The following is a 20,432-nucleotide window of genomic DNA, read 5'->3' as shown; positions in this document are numbered from 1 at the left end:
GAAAAATCATCATCTGTGCACTTAAAATTAAAATAGTAAATCTTGCTAAAGAAGCCAAGATTGACTGGGTGCAGTGGCTCACGCCTGTAATCCCAGCACTATGGGAGGTCGAGATGGGTGGATCACGAGGTCAGGAGATCCAGACCATCCTAGCTAACACGGTGAAAACCCGTCTCTACTAAAAATACAAAAAAATTAGCCAGGCGTGGTGGTGGGCGCCTGTAGTCCCAGCTACTTGGGAGATTGAGGCAGGAAAATGGTGTGAACCCGGGAGGTGGAGATTGCCGTGAGCTGAGATCATGCCACTGCACTCTAGCCTGGGCAACTGAGGGAGACTCTGCCTCAAAAAAAAAAAAAAAAAAAAAAAAAACCAAAATCATGGAATTAATTCAAATTATATATTAGCTTAGTATTTTTGCATAATTATAGTCTGTATTCATAACCCTGCCCAGGAGTTGTATGAATGTAAACTGGTTGTTAGAGGAGGAATTACAGTTGGATATATCAGCACTATATGGAAAAAATTGGTATCTATCTGAATTAATAATAATGGATGGTATAATAATACCATCTTCATACATAAAGGGGAGTATTGTATTATATGGAATTACTCTATGGAAATAAAATCTATTTGCATTCAGTCCAGGGGTGATGAGACCAACTACAACCTGGGAGAAGACACTCTGAATAAACATAAATGACAAAGGACTGATATTACCATCATACATAGAATTTCTAAAAATCAAGAAAAAGAAAACAACTGAATAGAATGGGTAAAAGGTACAAATCACAGAAAAGGAAACACAAATTCCTTTAAACATAAAATAATGATCCACTTCAACAGTAAACAGAAAATAGTAATTAGGAATACAATGAGATACTACTTAATTTCCCAAATGGACAATAGGTTAGAAATCTGGCAATTACAGCTTCGGTGAGGAAAGGTACACTCTGATAGTGGCACATTTTATAATCAAATGGAAAACAACTTGGCATCATGGAAAGAATTTAAACAAGCACATTTGCTACAATCCAGCAATTCCCATCTGGCGTATAAACTAGAGAAACTCTACAAATATGCAACGTGCACTAGAAGATGTGTACCTGAATTTTTATTGCAGCATTGCAATAGAAAAGCCTAGAAAAGAATACTAGAGAATAGATAGATACATATAGTCAACAGTGAACCAATTTATAGGAATAGAAATGGATACAAGTACAGGCAACAAAAAGAATACATTTTAAAAATAAAAAACATTTCTGCAGAAATGTTATATAACATAGGAAACTATATATAGTATAAGAAACCATATATGTAATTTTGTTGTATTCCCAAATTTTAAAAAATGAAATCATATATTGCTTAATGATATCTTGCAGAAAATCTGAGAAATTACAGTTTTTTTTTAAATCATGGAAATGATAAAAACAAAGTACAAAATAATTGTTCTATCTGTGGAAATATGACTGGTATCACACAGATGAAAGATAACACAGTGTTATTAATACTTTACTGGTATATAATTTTATTTAGAATGGTGTTTATTTTGTTATCTTTTATAAAAATATACCTACCTTAATATCTCTCAAATGCTATATGAAAAAATTTATGTGATGAAAAATATTAAATAAAACTAATATAGCTACTACTTATAAATTGAAACTTTGTACACTTTATAAAAATATTAGGGCCCAAGCGTGGTGGCTCATGCCTGTAATCCCAGCACTTTTGGAGGCCGAGACAGGCAGATCACCTGAGGTCAGGAGTTCGAGACCAGCCTGGCCAACATAGCAAAATCCCCTCTCTACTAAAAGTACAAAAAAAAAAAAAATTAGCTGGATGTGGTGGCGGGCACCTGTAATCCCAGCTACTCAGGAGGCTGAGGCAGGAGAATCGCCTAAACCTGGGAGCAGAAGGTTGCAGTGAGCCGAGATTGCGCCATTGCACTCCAGTCTGGGCAAAAAGAGCAAGACTCCATCTCAGGCAAAAAAAAAAAAAAAATAGATGTTTGAATAATACTGAAATAGATGAGTCAAAATTGCTCTATACTATGAATATTCGTGTGTGTACGTGTGTGTGTGTTTCATTTTGAACTCAAAAGTATGTATCTAGCAGACTAGCATACATATCATGAAACAGTTTTGAGGACAGTCTATTCCTTACATTCATCTTGTAGCCAGATAAACAGTTGAAATGACTCGTTTAAGATGACTTCAGACAACCATTCTGTGATGACAACACACTAATCACCACTGTGGGATGAACCCAAGTAAATATATGTAACCTCAGTGTGGTAGACCAATAAAAGGCCATACATTTATGTGTGCCCTTTTGCAATGGATCTTACTGCTTTTCTAATCAAAGGGTTTATTTCCCCACCCTTTGATTTTTGGCTGGTCTGATGATTTGTTTGACCAATGGAATGTGGCAGAAGTATATAGAGTTCCTGAGCCTAGTCTTCAAGAAGCCTTGCAGATGCAGTCTTCAGTCATGCAAAAACAGGTAAACGCCAAGGAAGCTTGAACTTTACCAAATAAATAAACACATACATACATACCAAAGAAAAAAAGGAAGAGAAAGAAAGCAAGACAGGAAAAGGAAGAACCCATGAAAGTATGAAGCTTGCTAAGAACTGGTGAATCTTCCTTCATTTTCTGATACATATATGTTGACATATTAACTGGGTAAAAAGAGACATCTGAATATGCATCCCTTGCAATTTGAAGTCAATAAACATTTAATTCAGCATTCTATTTAGAGTTGAAATAACCACAATGTGTTCTTCTGAAGTTTGGTATGTAACAGCTACATAGCAGGTACTGTCAGTGCACATTTAATATTTATTGAATAAGTCAATAAAAATTGAAGAGTCTTAAGTTTGCTGCTGTGAGTGTTGGTTTCTTCTGCACATAAAATGGCTGAGGTAGCAAATTGTTAACCTCGGGTTAATGCTTTTTCAAAAGAGCTGCCCAGACAAGATAATAATGTGGAAAGGACAACTAATAAGAAGGCATAGTAATTAGATTCCAGAGTTGGAAGACAAGTAGGGTGTTTCCTAAAGGGTGAGATACGTTCTAGTTAATGGTGATACTCCACATGATTTCAGTCAGAACGGTGACCTAGGAGGGTAAGAATCCCTCCAGGGATTCCCTTCTTAGATGCAGGTGGGATTTTCTGCACGTCAAAATCAGTCCCTTCCCAAGATAAAAAGACCTTAAACTTCTACTCTCCTGAGCTTAGCAGGGACTTCTGAACCATTGAGAAGGAAGCAACGCAAACCTACTCCAAGATAACTCAAATTCCCGTATTCTCTGACATTGACAGAAACTCCCAGAACATGTCTTCATGGTAACTCTCTGGCACCCAACACCAGCCAAGAGAAGGAGAAGGAAGCGCCTCTCTGAGTTTTAGGTCTGTTCTACCTGTCTTAATTTTGCTTGCTTTGGTTTTATTCTTTGAAGTATTGGGGATGATGACCTAAATATAACATTTTAAAAATAAAACAGTGATTGGGATCGAAATGATAGAAATGATTTTAACAATGGCATTAAGATAAATATCCCCATATTACCGATGATCCTATTCAATGCCATTTTTATAAGGATTTTATTTTCAGATATGGAGTTTTAGAAATTAATTAGATTTAATCTCCGCACCTTGGGAGGCCGAGGCGGGTGGATCACGAGGTCAGGAGATCGAGACCATCCTGGCTAACGCGGTGAAACTCCGTCTCTACTAAAAAATACAAAAAATTGGCCAGGCGAGGTGGCGGGCGCCTGTAGTCCCAGCTACTCGGGAGGCTGAGTCAGGAGAATGGTGTGAACCCGGGAGGCGGAGCTTGCAGTGAGCTGAGATCCAGCCACTGCACTCCAGCCTGGGTGACAGAGCCAGACTCCGTCTCAAAAAAAAAAAAAAAAAAAAAAAATACAAAAAATTATCTGGGTATGGTGGTGGGTGCCTGTAGTCCCAGCTACTCAGGAGGCTGAGGCAGGAGAATGGTGTGAACCCAGGAGGCAGAACTTGCAGTGAGCCGAGATCGCGCCACTGCACTCCAGCCTGGGAGACAGAACAAGACCCCGTCTCAAAACAAAACAAAACAAAACAAAACAAAAAAGAAAAGAAAAGAAAAAAGAAAGAAATTAATTAGATTTATTATTTTTACTCATATTTACTTTAATTTTTACTCAGAACTTGATGACATTTTAAATTTATGCTTTGGGTGTTTCTAATGTGTGGTTTTCTATTACTGTAGTGAAAACATTTCATTTAAAAGAAACATATTTACATTTTTAAAAATGAAATACCTTAAATATAAACATTGAGAAGAATCCAAGCAGCCTACATATATATCTTTTTTTTTTTTTTTTTTGGTAGAAGTAAAGTTTTTTGCAAGCAGTTCTATGACTCAGTTAGAAACAAAGTTATCTGCTGTGTCTTAGAGCCATCGTTTTATTTATCCTAAAATACAGTCAACAACTAAACTCCTACCTCTGTTCATTTCTCACTAAGCTGGGTTGAGTAATCCACATTTGCCAAACAAGTTCTAAATAAAATGTTTTATTGTGTGTTACATGATCACTGCAATCATGATTTATTTCTGATATATGAAATCATAAATTACAAAAAATCCTGAAACCTTTTCATATAATAGTATATTTGAATTATAGAAAAATACTATGAATTCATGTTCCAAAGACATTTTTAATACTCAGAGAAACTAACTGGGACAAGGAGAACTTATACTAATGTGTTCCTTACTAAGAATCATCCCAGGTGCCTTATAGCCTGTGCTTTTAATATATTCTCAGTAGTAATTATAGAAGTGGTAATGTTAGTTAACTGAAGCTTTTGGTGGAGTAGGCACAACATACTGCACATTTACAGACATTATAATAAGTACTTTTTGTATGTATAATCTTATTTAATCTACATGTCCACCCGCCAAGGTAGGTACTACTATTATTATTCCCATTATGCAGAAGAGAAATGAAAGCAGACAGAGGTACTCAAAAATCTGTTTGAAATGACTGATAACAAAATTAAAATAACTATAAGCTTCAAAGGAAGTATTACATTGTTAGCAATAAGTACACTTGACCCTTGAACAACTTGGAGGTTAGTGGGGCCAACCCCCTGTGCTGTCAAAAATTCGCCTATAACTTTCACCTCCCCCGAAAATGTAGCTATTAATTGCCTACTGTTGACCAGAAGCCTTGGTGATAACATGAACAGATGATTAACACATATTCTGTATGTTTGATGTATGATACCCTGTATTCTTACAATAAAGTAAGCTAAAGAAATGAAAATGCTAAGAAAATAATAAGGAAGAAAATTTATTATTAAGTTGAAGTAGGTCATCATAAAGGTATTTTTTTCTCATCTTCTCCGTGTTAAGTAGTCTGAGAAGGAGGAGGAAGAGGCGGGTTTGATCTTGCTATCTCAGGAGTGGCAGAGGTTGCAATAGGTGGAGGAGGTGGACGAGGTGGAAGAGGAGGCCAGAGAGACAGACACAGTTAGTGTAATATTTGCTGGAAAAAAATCCACATATAGATGGACCTGTGCATTCAAACCCATGTTGTTTAAGGGTCATCTGGATACAAAAGCTATAATAACTGCCAGGATATGGTCATTTCTTAAGGTAGGCAGTTTTGAGATTAATAAAAAGTGTGTATGCCTGCCCTCATGCCCACACCTGAGAACATATGCATATAAAATCAGGTTATGATCCTCAAGAAAATAAGAAGAAAAAAACTGATAAATTATAAATAAAGTAGAAATAAACAGGCAAAGCAATTCCCATGTCTTCATCACCTTCGTGATGCCAGCCGGCTACAGCTAGAATATTGGCATTTTCAAAGAGTCGTGGTTTCTGGAAATCATTTGTTACTAAGTGATGCCTTATATGAATAGGAGTCATAGGACACTGGCAACACAGCTTAGAAGCAGCTTCTTTCCACAGTGGGCTGCTCACTGTCACTGTCACCAGCACGATGGTGTCTTTGAAACTGTGACAACTCTAGGGTCATGCAGCCATATCTTTCAAATATTTCCTCTCAGTACCTATCACAAAACTCTCAACATGTAAACTTAGTTGGAAAAAAAAAAAGGTTTTGAGATTTTAGATTAAAGGGCATCTATGCTCATTAAAGAATACATTCATCACCAAATTTTAAAAAATGAGAGAAAGAATAAAATCATTTAAGTAACAACACATCAACATAACCACTAATGAAGTGTGGTTATATCTTCTTATAATCTGTTTTCTCTGCATTGAACTGTTTATTTGTTTATGCAAAACAGATGAATAACTTTGCCAGAAACAGGATAACTATAAATTTGATAGGCACATGCCTCCCAAATAATGTAGGAAGACTATTACCATGCAGACTTACTGAGTTTGACTTATATAATAAAATAATACAACAGAAAATCTCTAGCCAGCCTTCTAGATAGAGAAGAGTCACAGGGCTACAAGCTGATGCCACCAATATATACAACATTGATTTATATTATAAGAGAAAGGGGATTTAATAAAAGAACACTTTTAGTAAAACTCTGATAAATGGCAAAGATTTAAATAAAGTTTTAAGAGATACAAATGTGAAGAAAATACAGATTTGAAATTCATAATTAATAATATAAGAATTGGTAACTGGTTGTAATTTTTACAATGTTTAGCTTTAAAAAGAAGTAGAAAGAAAAGGCTACTTCCCAGATTAAAAAAGAAAGGTTGCTAGCAAAATATTTATCCAGTCTTATGCTGCCATCTCACTTGACCTCTTGACAGAGAAGACTTGCTCAAGTTTAATCATTAATGGCTTAGTTTAATAATAATAATACTAATACTCTAATAATGGTAATATGAACAATGATAACTGTAATTTATCAATTACTTCCTACGTTCTCTCCTTTGTGGCACTTCATTTTTCCACCAAACCATGTGAATTAAATACTGTTTTAACATCATTTTAAAGAAAAATTCTAGTGGCAAATCACAGGCAACATCTACTCTTGAAGAATGCCATGCATGTGCCCAGATGGACAGAAGTAGTTTATGGAAAGAGTAGCTAAGCACTCTGAAAGATTTTTCCATGAGATCCTATTTTCCCTGAATCATAAACCAAAGATAATTCAGAGGTAAATTATTCAAACCACTTGTCTCTTCAGAACTCGTTTGCAGTTAAATCAGTAAGACATTTTATTATAGCTCTTCACATTTTCCAAGCTACTTTTGCTGTATTTTGCTATAACCCTTGAGGTAGATGAGTATTGTTATCATTACATGGATGAAAATGTACCTTGATCATTAAGAGTTATAATGTCAGACTTCCTGAGTTTGTTCCCTGACTTATTCACTTAATAGTTATGTGCATTTAGACAAGTTGTGTACACCCCTCAATATTCTCATTATGAAGATGATGGAAGTAACTACATCATAGGTTTGATATGAATACTGAATGGAATAATACCAGTAAGGCATTTAGGACATAGTAAGAGCTCAATGTATGTTAGTTTTATTAAACCTGTTTTACAGTTGAACAACCTGAGGCACAGAGTCCAAAGTCACAGACAGAGTAAGTGTCAGACCAAGAATTCATAGCTCTGACATTTCCTTCAAAATTGTTGTTCTTCCCCACTTCTCATTCTAGCTGTCTCCAAACTTGACTTGTAGACCTGAAGGCAGGCCAAGGCCAAAGAATTATTTCAAATGATCCTTAAGTTAATATAAAAAAACAATAATAACTGTGCCTAACTTTTGTGGAGCACTTACTATGTGTTAATCACTGTGCTAAATTCCTTACACATATTCTCTTACTTAATCCTCAAAATCCTATTTAGATGGATGTTATACTTCCTCCTTTTACAGATGAGGAAAGCAAGACCAAGAATAGTTAAGTGGTGAAGTAATTGCCAAAGAACACACAGCTACTTAGTTCTTAAGCCAAGAATCAAATTCAGGCAATATGACTTCAAAGTTCAAGTCTTTACCATTCACCTTCATCTATTAACTAAATAACTGACATCATCTTATCACTAGAGTTCATCATGCTTAAAAGCTGGACATACTACATTGCCCTCCACCATCTCATCATCAAAGAATACCAAATGTGGTATGTTTTTGTAAGCACACATTCCCACATGTTTACAACATTGGCTAATTTAAGGAACCTATGTTCCCTATTTGCTTCTGGAGTGTGTAAGATAAACTATCACCATAAACCTAAGAGTACTCTCATTAAATGAAATTATTGTCTTTCATGCTTTAAATTAGAATGTGCCCTCATCTAGGGTGTTAAACTGCCATTTTCTTTGATTTTATGATTTTTTTCCAGCATGTGTATTTCTGAATTTCATTAAATATGTATAATTTATGGTTATTATGCTTTTAGGTTATAATTTGAAGACTAAATATACACATTAAATCAACTGTAATGCAGAATATATTAAATTAGATGATATCTAAGATCCTGATATTAAGATAGTCTGCTTCATGGTTTAATTTCACATTATATGTATAACGTGTATATATACCCCCATGGTTTAGAAGTTTAGAAGTTTTAAAGGTATCAAAGAATATTAGTAAAGAATATTAATGCTTCCTCCTTTCTTCTAACCACAAAATTCACCTTTCCTTCCCACAAGCAACATGTTAGGTTTTGTTTATCTTCCTAGATATATTTACATACATTTAATAAAATACATTTATACCTTTATGTACCTATATCTCCCTCTCCCTGTTTTTATACTTATGTACATTGTAAGGCAGGATACTTCACTTGGAATCCTATATCATGTTTTATTGTTAAGATTGTTCCCTATTGGTACTAAAGGGTTTCCTGTTTTATTATTGATACATATTTTACTACTTTATTAATGAATAATAATTTTTAAATAGTCCTCTATTCATGGCCATTAAATTGTTGCTAATCTTATGTCATAACAAATAATGCTACAATGAATAATATTGCATATACACCAATTCACATGTGTGTGAGCATATCATTTCAGTAGCACAAATTCCTAGAAGTGAAATGCTGGGTTAAAGGGTATGTTTATTTGCAATTTTGATAGATATCACCAAATTACTTCCAAAGGAGTTGTTTCAATTTATAATCAATACTAAATAATGAAAGTGTATATATTGGGTTTTTCACTGATGCTAAGAGTGGGGGATATTAGTATTTATGCTTAATGCTTAAATAAAGTTACACATTGCACATTCTGGTGATGTTGGCAGGTGTCTTGGCACCAAGGTTAAACAGTATAACCCTTAATTAAAAACATAATACACTGTCTATTAATGCACTAGTGATGAGAAAATAAATGTCTTTAACAGCTGCCTAGATTCTAAACAATAAATATATACCCAAAAGTTCAATGCAGTTCTTGGAAGATAAGAATTAACTATCACAGAAGATCATATTTTTCAGTTGTAGAAAAATCTCATTGACTTCAGTGACTTTATTTCCGTAGAATGGTTACTTTTTATAGGTAACTGACAAGGAAACTTGTTCACAATTTTCACTTTAAAAGTTTTTTAAAAATCTCAAATGGCAGAGTTTCTGCCAAAAACTTCTTGTAAAATCAATTCCTCCACTTCTTGAGAACCTATTACATGGTCTGATTTCTTTATAAAGGTTGTGTAATGTAATGTGTCCAACAACTCTCTGAGGTTAATGGTATCAATCCAGCTTTAGGGGCAAAAAACTGTGGCTTATCAATATTAACTAGCTCAGAAGACACAACTAACAAGTACTGGTAAGTAAGAAAAAAAAGGTCAAGATTTCCCACAAGTACCGGTCAGAAATGAAGTAGAGAAAACATCATTGAATGAATAAATTAAATGTGCGGTAGGTATACGCCGTCCTGCGGCTACCTAAAACAAATGTCTTACCTCAAAAGCAGATGACAAGGAAGGGACTACAGGCTTCAGGTGACCAAATCTGTACAGCATCAGGAACATCAAGCAACGGAGAGTTTCCATAAAAGCTGCCGTGGGTCTGAAATAAAATGTCATTACATGCATTAGCTTTAAATATGCTCTTTACATGTTTACATGTTATAATTAATATAGAGATAAACTTTTCATTCTCAAGAAATACCTAGTATTTAAATATATTTGAAAAGCATATCCCCGAAGCTATTTGAAAACAGTGATTAAACTGAGAAAGAACACTCATCCTTTTAGGGAAAATCTGTTCTTTTTTTTTTTTTTTTTTTTATACGGAGTCTTGCTCCGCCGCCCAAGCTGGAGTGCAGTGGCACCATCTCGGCTCACGGCTCACTGGAAGCTCCCGCCCAAGCTGGAGTGCAGTGGCACCATCTCGGCTCACGGCTCACTGGAAGCTCCGCCTCCCAGGTTCATGCCATTCTCCTGCCTCAGCTTCCCTAGTAGCTGGGACTACAAGTGCCCGCCACCACACCCAGCTAATTTTTTTTTTTTTTTTTTTTGTATTTTTTAGTAGAGACGGGGGAAAATCTGTTCTTTATCAACATATTGCTTAGTTTGAGCATTGATGAGTTATGAAGTTTATTTTCAGCTAATAAATAAAATATTAGGCAACTAAATTTCTAGGTTTTAAAGTAAGTGAGACTCTTCACTGACTGAATGTCTTCATACTTCATTCATTTAAAAGATGAGTAGTTAGGAGAACTGATATAGTTAACTTCTCTAAAATAATGAAAAGTCAAATATCAAAGTTTTATATTTATTTTTTAAACTACACTATAAAGTTACAGAATATACTGATATTTTACCACTCTGTGGAAAATTCTTGAATTGAGTAAAAGTAAAAACAATGCAAAAATTTCACTTCTTGCCTTTGATCCAGAAGAAATCCAATGGAAGTCAAGGTCAGGATAATGAAGCAAACTCTCAGAAGGAGAGTCACTTGTGACAGTGCCTGTCAAACAAACACAGAGATCAATGGAGCCGTTAGGAGAATTGTTAAAAGGTATAAGAACAGTCAAAGCTGACAAAACAACCCAAATTTTATGTCCTATTACACCACTTGTCATTGACACTTTACAGAAAGTTTGACTACGCAGAAAACATTTCGGTTTTCTTAAAGTCATTTAGTTCCTTGTTGGACAGTTGGAGAAGTAATCAGACAATTCCATAATGATATTTTGCTTAAAGTGTTCATCATCATTTAAAATTCTCCTTTAAAGTTTTGACTTTTAGAGTTTTTTTGAAACACGTGGATCCCCCACATATGGATAAATTACTCACATTTTAATGAATAAATACTGTATTCTAATAGCTATTTTAGTATAACAAAATCTTTGTGGTTTCAAATGCAAAGCTTTCTCTAATATAGAAAATATTTAAAGGAGACTGTGTTTATGAGTGAAAACATATATATAAAAGAAATTACACACATACAGTCATATTTGATTCAATATACATGCTCATATATACATGTCAAAAGCTATCTTTTTAATGCTTAAACATTAAGCATTAGTGTGCTCTTCATGTTAATATGGCAGAGTTTTGTAAACTAAATTAAAACTTACTGATATATTGGACTTTGAGCCAAGGGAAAGAATGAGTACTATCTTTCCAGGTATCTTAAGGGTAAAAGCTTATTCTAAGTCTGTCCTTTGAGATTATTAGATTTCTGACTTGCAAATATGCTTTGTGCTCCAGAAGAATTAGAGGAAAAGCAGATATCAGAATTCTAATTTAAGTACATGTACAGCAGTCTTTGTTTATAGTGTAAAATTCTTTATATTATGTATAAAAACTAATTCTTTTGGAAAAATGAACCACTTACAGCTTGTTTTTGGACTCTGAGTCAAAGGATTTTTTCCTTTAAATGCTTGTCTCAATTTTAGTCTGGTCTTTTGTACTTTTCTTCAGGAAAAATGAATTAAAGGGTACAGTTGCATAAAGTGGGTTTTTATCCCAATGTACTGGAAATAAATGATAATGTTTTTTAAAAATTATCTTTTGAATCATTGTAACAGAAAACATTTTTCTGTCAGAATTATAAATTAATATGCATTTAATTTACATATTAAAATTTAATGTTTATTGAACATCTACTATTTTACAGCTTCTATGGCATGTGTTTCTTGTACTTTAATTTTGTTACATTCCCAATGACTTTGCAGAGTAGTTGTCATTTAAAGGAGACTGTGTTTATGAGTGAAAACATATGTATAAAAGAGATTACACATATACACTTGTATTTGATTTAAAAAAAAACAAATTTGGTTTTATTAAAAAAAAAAAAAAAGAACACAATCTGGGAAACAAAAGATTATCTAACTTTTTCCATCATTACACAGAAAGTAAATAACACCTCCAAAACTCAAAATAGGCCTGCCTGATCACAAAGCATGATGATGGTAGAATACTATGAGCAATAGATTTAAAGGGGCATATACATATGAGCAATTCACTTGAGGCCAAGAGTTCGAGACCAGCCTGGACAACATGGCAAAACCCCATATCTACTAAAAACACAAAAATAATACAAAAATTATCCAGACATAGTGGTGGTGCATGCCTGTAATCACAGCCAATTGGGAGGCTGAGGCAGGGGAACTGATTGAAACTGGAGGAGGAGGTTTCAGTGAGCTGAGATGGCACCACAGCACTCCAGCTTGGGCAACAGAGTGATATTCTATCTCAAAAAAATATATATATAGATATATATATACTTTAATGGAAGAGTATTGTCAAGTGGTCAAAAACCTGAATATAAAAGTATTAGAATGTTTAGGAATAGGGGCACAATGATAGGTATTATATACAGGATGGGGGAGTCTGTGAAAGCCAGAACGTCTTAGATCAGAGCAGGAGAGTGCTATTCATATTTCAACACGTGCAGGTCAGCGATGCCCACGTAGGAAGAGTGAGACCAAAAACAAACAAACAAAAATACAAAAATAACAACAACAACAACAACAACAAAAAACAGATAAATACTTTCCTGGTGGTAGAAATCACTAAGGTTTTTTAGTTACTTTGTTTGAATAAAATGGCTTCTCTCACTATATTGCTTCACTGTGGTTATTGGCGGGGAAAATTTACATAAAAGGGAGAAATGATTTGTGTCAAAATCTATAGTATGATTACAAATGCTCTTTAAAAACATAGAATTTATAATTATTTAAACCTATCACCCATGTAACCATGAGCAAATTATTTGACATTTTAAAGCCTCAGCTATGCATTTGGTACATTTGAAATAAAATACGCATTTGGCAAGGCCTGTAATCTTATAAAATACTTAGAAGAGTGTTTGGCACAGAGTAAAAAAGTCAATTGATGGTCATGGTTAGTGCTATTGTTACTATGTTCAGGAGCTTAGGCTAATCTTAATTAATTACAATAAGATAAACAACAGAGAAGCATAAATAGAAGGTCTATTAGCTCTTCCAGATGTCATAGAAAACTCAGAGATGGAATACGTACATGTATTTACTTTGGTTAGGAAATGTGTAATACGTGGACAATAGAGATAACTCTCTTTACTAAACTGCATCCTGACTACTGGAATCAGAGTGGAAACCAGCTTGATGTAGGAATCCACCACCTAGTCAATATCTCTGACTGGTTCACAGGCAACTGAAACTCGACATGACTAAAACACTACCTTTGAGCTCCTCCTCTACACCATATATTCCCTAGTTTTCTTCATCTTAGAATATGACACCTCCTAGCCTTCAGTTACTGAAGACAAAGACCTGTGACTGGTCCTTAACTTTTTCTGTCACTATCTACTTCTAATACATCAGAGATATATTTAAAATAGATCCAGAATAAAACCATGTGTTGTCAACAGCACGACTAATACCCTGTTCCACCCCAAGATGTTCTCTCCAACAATTGTTGAAATACTCTCCTAACTGGTCTTCCTACTTCTAAAATTACCTGTCCACCTACCACAGCCCCCAACCTACAGTACGCAGAGTGATCCTTTTAAGCTTAAGTGAGATCATGCCACACATGTTCTAAACCCTCCAGGGGCTCACTCAGAATAAAGCTCGAAGTCATCACTCTAGCCCAAGTACACCATACCCACTCTTAATCCCTAGTGATCTTTCTCTCTTTAACTCATAATAAACCATGTCAGAAATGTTCCTGTTCCTGGACGTGACAAACATTTTCTCCACTCAAGTCTGTTTCACCCAGTATTCCTTCTGCTTGAAACGACTTCCCCCAGTGAACACTAGGGCACATTTCATTCAGGTCTCTATTCAAATACATGTCCTTGTCCCTCTGACATAAAATAGTATTTCTCCATAACTCTCTATAACCATTTTCTGTTTTATTGCTCTTCATATGATTTATCACTTCTATACACTTATATGTTTGTTGATGCATTCTCTGTTGTCTGTCTCCTCTTACTAGGGTGTAAACTCAGTGAAACTTTTTATCTCTTTGTTTGCTGTCGTATCCCAAGTGCCTAGAATATAGTATTCAATAGATGTTTATTGAATGACTGATAAAATGAAGGAATATTTTATATTTGTGTTTTAGTATTAATATATTAAATGGTAATAATTCTTATTACATTGCTAATATGATATTTTGGGAAAATTGAATCTTTATTTCATTTTTTACAAACTCAAATTTTATTTTAGATTCAGGGGATACATTTGCAGGTTTGTTACATTAGTATACTGCCTGATGCTGAGGTTTGAGATAGGAATGATCCCATCACCCAGGTAGTGAGCATAGTATCCAACAATTAGTTTTTCAACCTTTGCCCCCTTCCTTTATTCCCGACTCTCTTAGTCCCCAGTGTCTATTGTTGTCATCTTTATGCCCAGGGTACCCAATGTTTAGCTTACACTTATAAGTAAGAACTTGCAGTATTTGGTTTTCTGCTCCTTCACTACTTCACCTGGAGTAATGACCTCCAGCTGCATTCATGTTGCTGTGAAGGACATGAATTCTTTCTCATGACTGCATAGTAATCCGTGGTATATATTTAACACGTTTTCTTTATCCCATCTACCATTGATGAGCACTTAGGTTGATTCCATGCCTTTGCTATTGTGAATAATGCTGCAATGAACATATGAGTGCATGTGTCTTTTGACAGAGTGATTTATTTTCTTTTGGATATATACTCAATAATGGGACTGCTGTGTCAAATGGTAGTTCTGTTTTAAGTTCTTTGAGAAATCTCCAAACTGCTTTCCACAGTGGCTGAACTAATTTACATTTTCACCAACAGTCTATAAGTGTTCCCTTTTCTTTTTAGCCTCCCTAGCATCTGTTGTGTTTTGACTTTTTAATAATAGTCATTCTTACTGGTGTGAGACAGTATCTCATTGTGGTTTTAATTTGCATTTCTCTAATGATTAGTGATGTTGAGAGTTTTTTCATGTATCTGTTGGATACTTGCATGTCTGCTTTTGAGAGGTGCCTGTTTATGTTCTTTGCCCACTTTTTAATGTGGTTATTTAGTTTTTGTTTGCTGATTTGTTTAAGTTCCTTATACATTTTGGATATTAGTCCTTTGTCAGATAGGTAATTGGCAAATATTTTCTCCCATTCTGTAGATTGTCTGTTTACTCTGTTGATAGTTTCTTCTGCTGTGCAGAAGCTCTTTATTATAACTAGGTCCCACTTGTCAAATTTTGTTTTTGTTGCAATTGCTTTTGAGGGCTTACTCATAAATTATTTCCCTACGCCAAGTCCAGAATGTTCTTCGACAAAGTTGACAAAAGCAATGGGGAAAAGGGTTCCTTATTCGATAAATCGTACAGAGATAGCTGGCTAACCATACGGAGAAGAATGAAACCGGACCCCTACCTTTCACCATATGCAAAAATTAACTCAAGATTGATTAAAAATTTGAATGTAAGGCCTCACACTATAAAAAACCTGAGAATAAAACATTATTAATACAATTAATCAATAATTTAATATAAATATTTAATAATATTTTATTTTATTTCATTTTATTTTTGAAACAGGGTTTTACTCTCATCACTCAGGCTGGAGTGTAATGGCACCAACTAGGTTCACTGTAACCTCTCTTTCCAGTCTTAAGTTACTCTCCTGCCTCAGCCTCCAGAGTAGCTGGGACTATAGGCGCATGCTACCGTGCACGGCTAGTTTTTTTTTTTTTTTTTTCTGGAGACAGTTTCATTCTTGTTGCCCAGGCTAGAGTGTAATGGCGCCATCTTGGCTCACTGTAATCTCCACTTCCCTGGTTCAAGCGATTCACCTGCCTCAGCTTCCTGAGTAGCTGGGATTACAGGCACCCACCACCATACATACCGGATTATTTTTTTATTTTTTATTTTTAGTAGAGTTGGGGTTTCACCATGTTGGCCAGGCTGGTCTCGAACTCCTGACCTCAGGTGATCTGCCCGCCTCTGCCTCCTAAAGTGCTGGGATTATAGATGTGAGCCACTGCACCCAGTCAACAGCAGATTTTTGTATTTTTGTAGAGATGAGTTTTCACCATGTTGTCCAGGCTGGTCTCAAACTCCCAGACTCAAGTCCGGCCTCAACCTCCCAATGTACTGGGGTTTATAGGCGTGAGCCACTGCACCCTGTCTAATAGCAATATTTTATATTCCTCAAACTTTACAATAAATTCCACTAAATTTTTCAATCAGTAGTTTAATATTAAATTATTGTTTCTAAATGTTAAATATTTAAATATTAAGTACCTTAATAATTATTTCTTTAATTCCTTAAAAAACAGAATATCCCAAAAATTAGTTTAAAAGAAACTGAGAGTATTGAAGAGGGAATTCAATATACAACACATATGCTGAATTTAGGGTTCATTTTCCTATGGAACTTAAGTTTTTCTATATAGCATCCTTTGATAGACTAGTAAGGTAGATAATCAGTTGAACTTCTCTAAATTCTACACATTCAGCTGGGTGTGGTGGCTCATGCATGTAATCCCAGCGCTCTGGGAGGCTGAGGTGGGCAGGTCACTTGAGGTCAGGAGTTCGGGACCAGCCTGGCCAACACGGTGAAAGCCCATCTCTACTAAAAATATTAAAATTAGCCGGGAATGGTGGCACATACCTGTAGTCCCAGGTACTTGGCGGCTGAGGCAGGAATAAACTATTATTTGAACTTAGGAAGCAGAGGTTGCAGTGAGCTGAGATTGTTCCATTGCACTCCAGTCTGGGTGCCACAGCGAGACTCTGCCTCATAAATAAATTTAAAAAAAACCTCTCCAAATTCATTCCATGAATATATATTGAGTATGTGCTGGGCATTATGGTAAATATGAGTTTGAGTAAGCAAGAAGAACAAAATCCCTGCCCTTGAATTTATACCACCTTAGTCTTTGCCAATAAGACCATTGGCCAGGTACACTAGAACAAAAGGAAAAAAAAATAGAATATAATTTATAGATTTTAAAGACTATAAACATTTAGTATCCTGTGTTTTAAATAATATGTGAAATCACATGTAACTTATTAGTTATTTTTATAACAGGGAGGATTGTATTTTTCATTCAATTTACTCCCATTTCAAATTATATACTGCTGGTTTATCTTTCATATAAAATATCTCTCTCCTAAAGTGCTAAATTGAAATTATTCTAAATTAGTTCCATTTTAATTTGGATATATGATCACTTCTTAATCACAGAAAGCATTTGGGAAAGATCATAACCATAAATAGCTTTTTGAGGCAATAAATTGTTTTTCCTTTTTAAAAACAGTCTGTCAAGTTTCACCAGGCGTGGTGGCTTATGCCTGTAATCCCAGCACTTTGGGAAGCTGAGGTTGGCAATTCACTTGAGGCCAGGAGTTCGAGACAAGCCTGGACAACATGGCAAAACCCCATATCTACTAAAAACACAAAAATAATACAAAAATTATCCAGACATAGTGGTGGTGCATGCCTGTAATCACAGCCAATTGGGAAGCTGAGGCAGGAGAACTGATTGAAACTGGAAGAGGAGGTTTCAGTGAGCTGAGATGGCACCACAGCACTCCAGCTTGGACAACAGAGTGATACTCTATCTCAAAAAAATATATATATAGATATATGTTTGGTAGCTCTTGTTTTCATAGGTTTCCCAGGGCAAGGATGATGGTATAGATTCGTAGCCCCAAGTGTGCCTGCAGAACCCTATCTCCTCCAACTTTCTTTAAATAGATGGAAAAAATATACTTAGGAAGAGATATCATTAACAACACAAAAACAGCAGAATTACATGTTTGATGCCATGTAACTTAAACAGTCAATGAATGTGTGGGAATTCTTCTTTTGCCCACAGATATTTTAAAGAAGAAAGCCCTTTTGTTCTTGAAGAGACTATCATTGTCCTAACCTTGCATGGGAAAACCTTGGTGGTCAATACAACCTCCTCTCACGTTTCCTCACCAAACAAACTTCACAAAGGCGCTATCAAACTTGGTCACCATATCCTAAAATAACAGTATGTTTCTATATGAAAGAATTTTTTTAACTTTATGCATTGTCAAAGATGATTTGATAATATTTTCCGTAATTTTATTCTAAAGATTTAGAAATGAAAAGTCTAGATTTTCTTATGATCACAAGATGGTGCATTTTTAGTAGTTTCCCTAAAAGGTGCCTGACAAGGTCTACAAAATTCATTATATTGATTAATGCTCATCTTGTCAGACATCTGTAAAATGAGGCTAATATTGCCTAACACATAAACCTCTATAATTTCTGATATGAAGGCAGCAGATTGGGTTTCCTGGCACACTTATTTTGCTGACCTCATTACCTCTATAGCTCTGAGGGCTCCACCTTCCAGACGCTATGAGCTTATGGATTTGTCATGCTGAATCCTAAGGCCTGAAGATGCTTCCCAGTGTTACAACATAAACACAAGACGGAATCCAATGTGATGCCATACTGCAATGTATAATTATATGTGAGTCTCAAGAATCTGTCTTGAAAGCATTTCTTGCTCTTTAAAATAATTGTCAATATTGGCTATCTTATTATTTTTCCTACAGTTTCAGAACTCCCTAGGTAGCTACTACTAAAGCATACCAAGAGGAATATAACTACAATAAACATTTGCTAGAATTTCAAGCAAGAAGCAAACACAATAAATATATCAAAGGTGAAAATATATTGGCTAAAAAGTATAATTAGCATGTAGTTCAAAACATTGAATTGACACGGAGTTCATCAGTTTCTACAAAAAATTTGACACTATGGTTCTACTCCATTAAAATATGAATGTATACCTGATAAGATAGAGAAATTCACCCTCCTACCTGAAAAACAATAGCAATATATCTGAAATGATTGTTTTCAAATCACAGGGCACTGGGCAACAAAGCACAGCGATCTCAGGGAAATGGGATACAAATAATATGATCCATATTGCACCAGTTTCCCACCTTGAGAGTTTCTAGGTCACAACACAGAGAGACCCAGAGGAGCTTGGTGGATTCCCTGAATTGCGGAGAAGGAGCCAGGATTTCAGAGAAACCAAGGAGGCTAGCGTTTGGAAAACAGAGTACCAAAAAAAGGGAGAGTTATACGTGGAGAACCCTAAAATCTTGCAGAGTGCCAGTCAAGTCTTTAGTGTAACAGCTCATGCGTGATACACTGAAGAAATTATCCAAGGGCAAAAAAGAATCAGAGTTACAATGCCCAGTATGCGTATAATGCATGTTCCTACCAGACAGACTGGAAAATCTCATGATTCACTGGACATTCACTGAGTCGAGAACACCAAAGGGTTGTGCCTCAGTATTGGATAGTAATTAGTCCAGGACTGAAAACCTCTAGCAAAGAAAGATCCTATAGCAGTTGCCACAAGAGTCAGTTGTTAACATATTATCTTTCTTGAATGCTCCGTAAAACTATTTTGTGGAAGCCACTCTGAATAATTTGTATTTGCCTCAAGATCTCACTGAAATCAGCACAAATTTCCATACACTTTTAAAAGGAAACTTTTATTTTCTTACTAAGAAACAAGTGGATCTATGAACTACATACCTTTTCATTATTTTCCAAAACACAGAAGAGAAAAGGTGTTAAAAGACCATTTCAGAGAGACCCACCAGACTCTCTTTCTAAATGGATTAATTTTTTTTTTTCTTTTTTTTTTTTGAGACAGAGTCTCACTCTGTCACCTAGGCTGGAGTGCAATAGCACAATCTTGGCTCCTGCACAACCTCCACCTCCTGGATTCAAGTGCTTCTCTTGCCTCAGCCTCAAGAGTAGCTGGGATTACAGGTACCTGCCACCACGCCTGGCTATTTTTTCTATTTTTAGTAGAGATGGAGTTTCACCATCTTGGCCAGACTGGTCTCAAACTCCTGATCTCAAGTGATCCACCCACCTCGGCCTCCTAAAGTGCAGGATTACAGACATGAGCCACTGTGCCCGGCCTCTTTATGTGGAATACTTTTAATGAGGAAATGTAACTCCAAAGAACTGTGCATTTAGACTGGAGTTTCCAAAGCAGGATTAAATTGCTTAATT

General features: G+C 35.4%; 1 protein-coding gene across 1 annotated transcript in view; it reads right to left on the bottom strand.

The window, feature by feature from the left end:
- AGMO (alkylglycerol monooxygenase) overlaps positions 1-20,432 on the bottom strand; it is a 352,083-nt gene that overhangs the window by 151,601 nt on the left and 180,050 nt on the right. The window contains exons 11-12 of the mRNA XM_007981992.3: positions 10,826-10,908; positions 9,900-10,005 (exon numbers count right to left, since the gene is read on the bottom strand). Of these exons, the coding sequence (XP_007980183.1) occupies positions 9,900-10,005; positions 10,826-10,908 (189 nt within the window). The remainder of the gene's footprint in view (positions 1-9,899; positions 10,006-10,825; positions 10,909-20,432) is intronic.

The sequence above is a fragment of the Chlorocebus sabaeus genome, chromosome 21 (assembly GCF_047675955.1).
Source record: "Chlorocebus sabaeus isolate Y175 chromosome 21, mChlSab1.0.hap1, whole genome shotgun sequence".
In the NCBI taxonomy this organism is placed as follows: Eukaryota; Metazoa; Chordata; class Mammalia; order Primates; family Cercopithecidae; genus Chlorocebus; species Chlorocebus sabaeus.
Note: the sequence above shows the minus strand (reverse complement) of the source record. Positions and strands in the feature narration are given on the sequence as shown.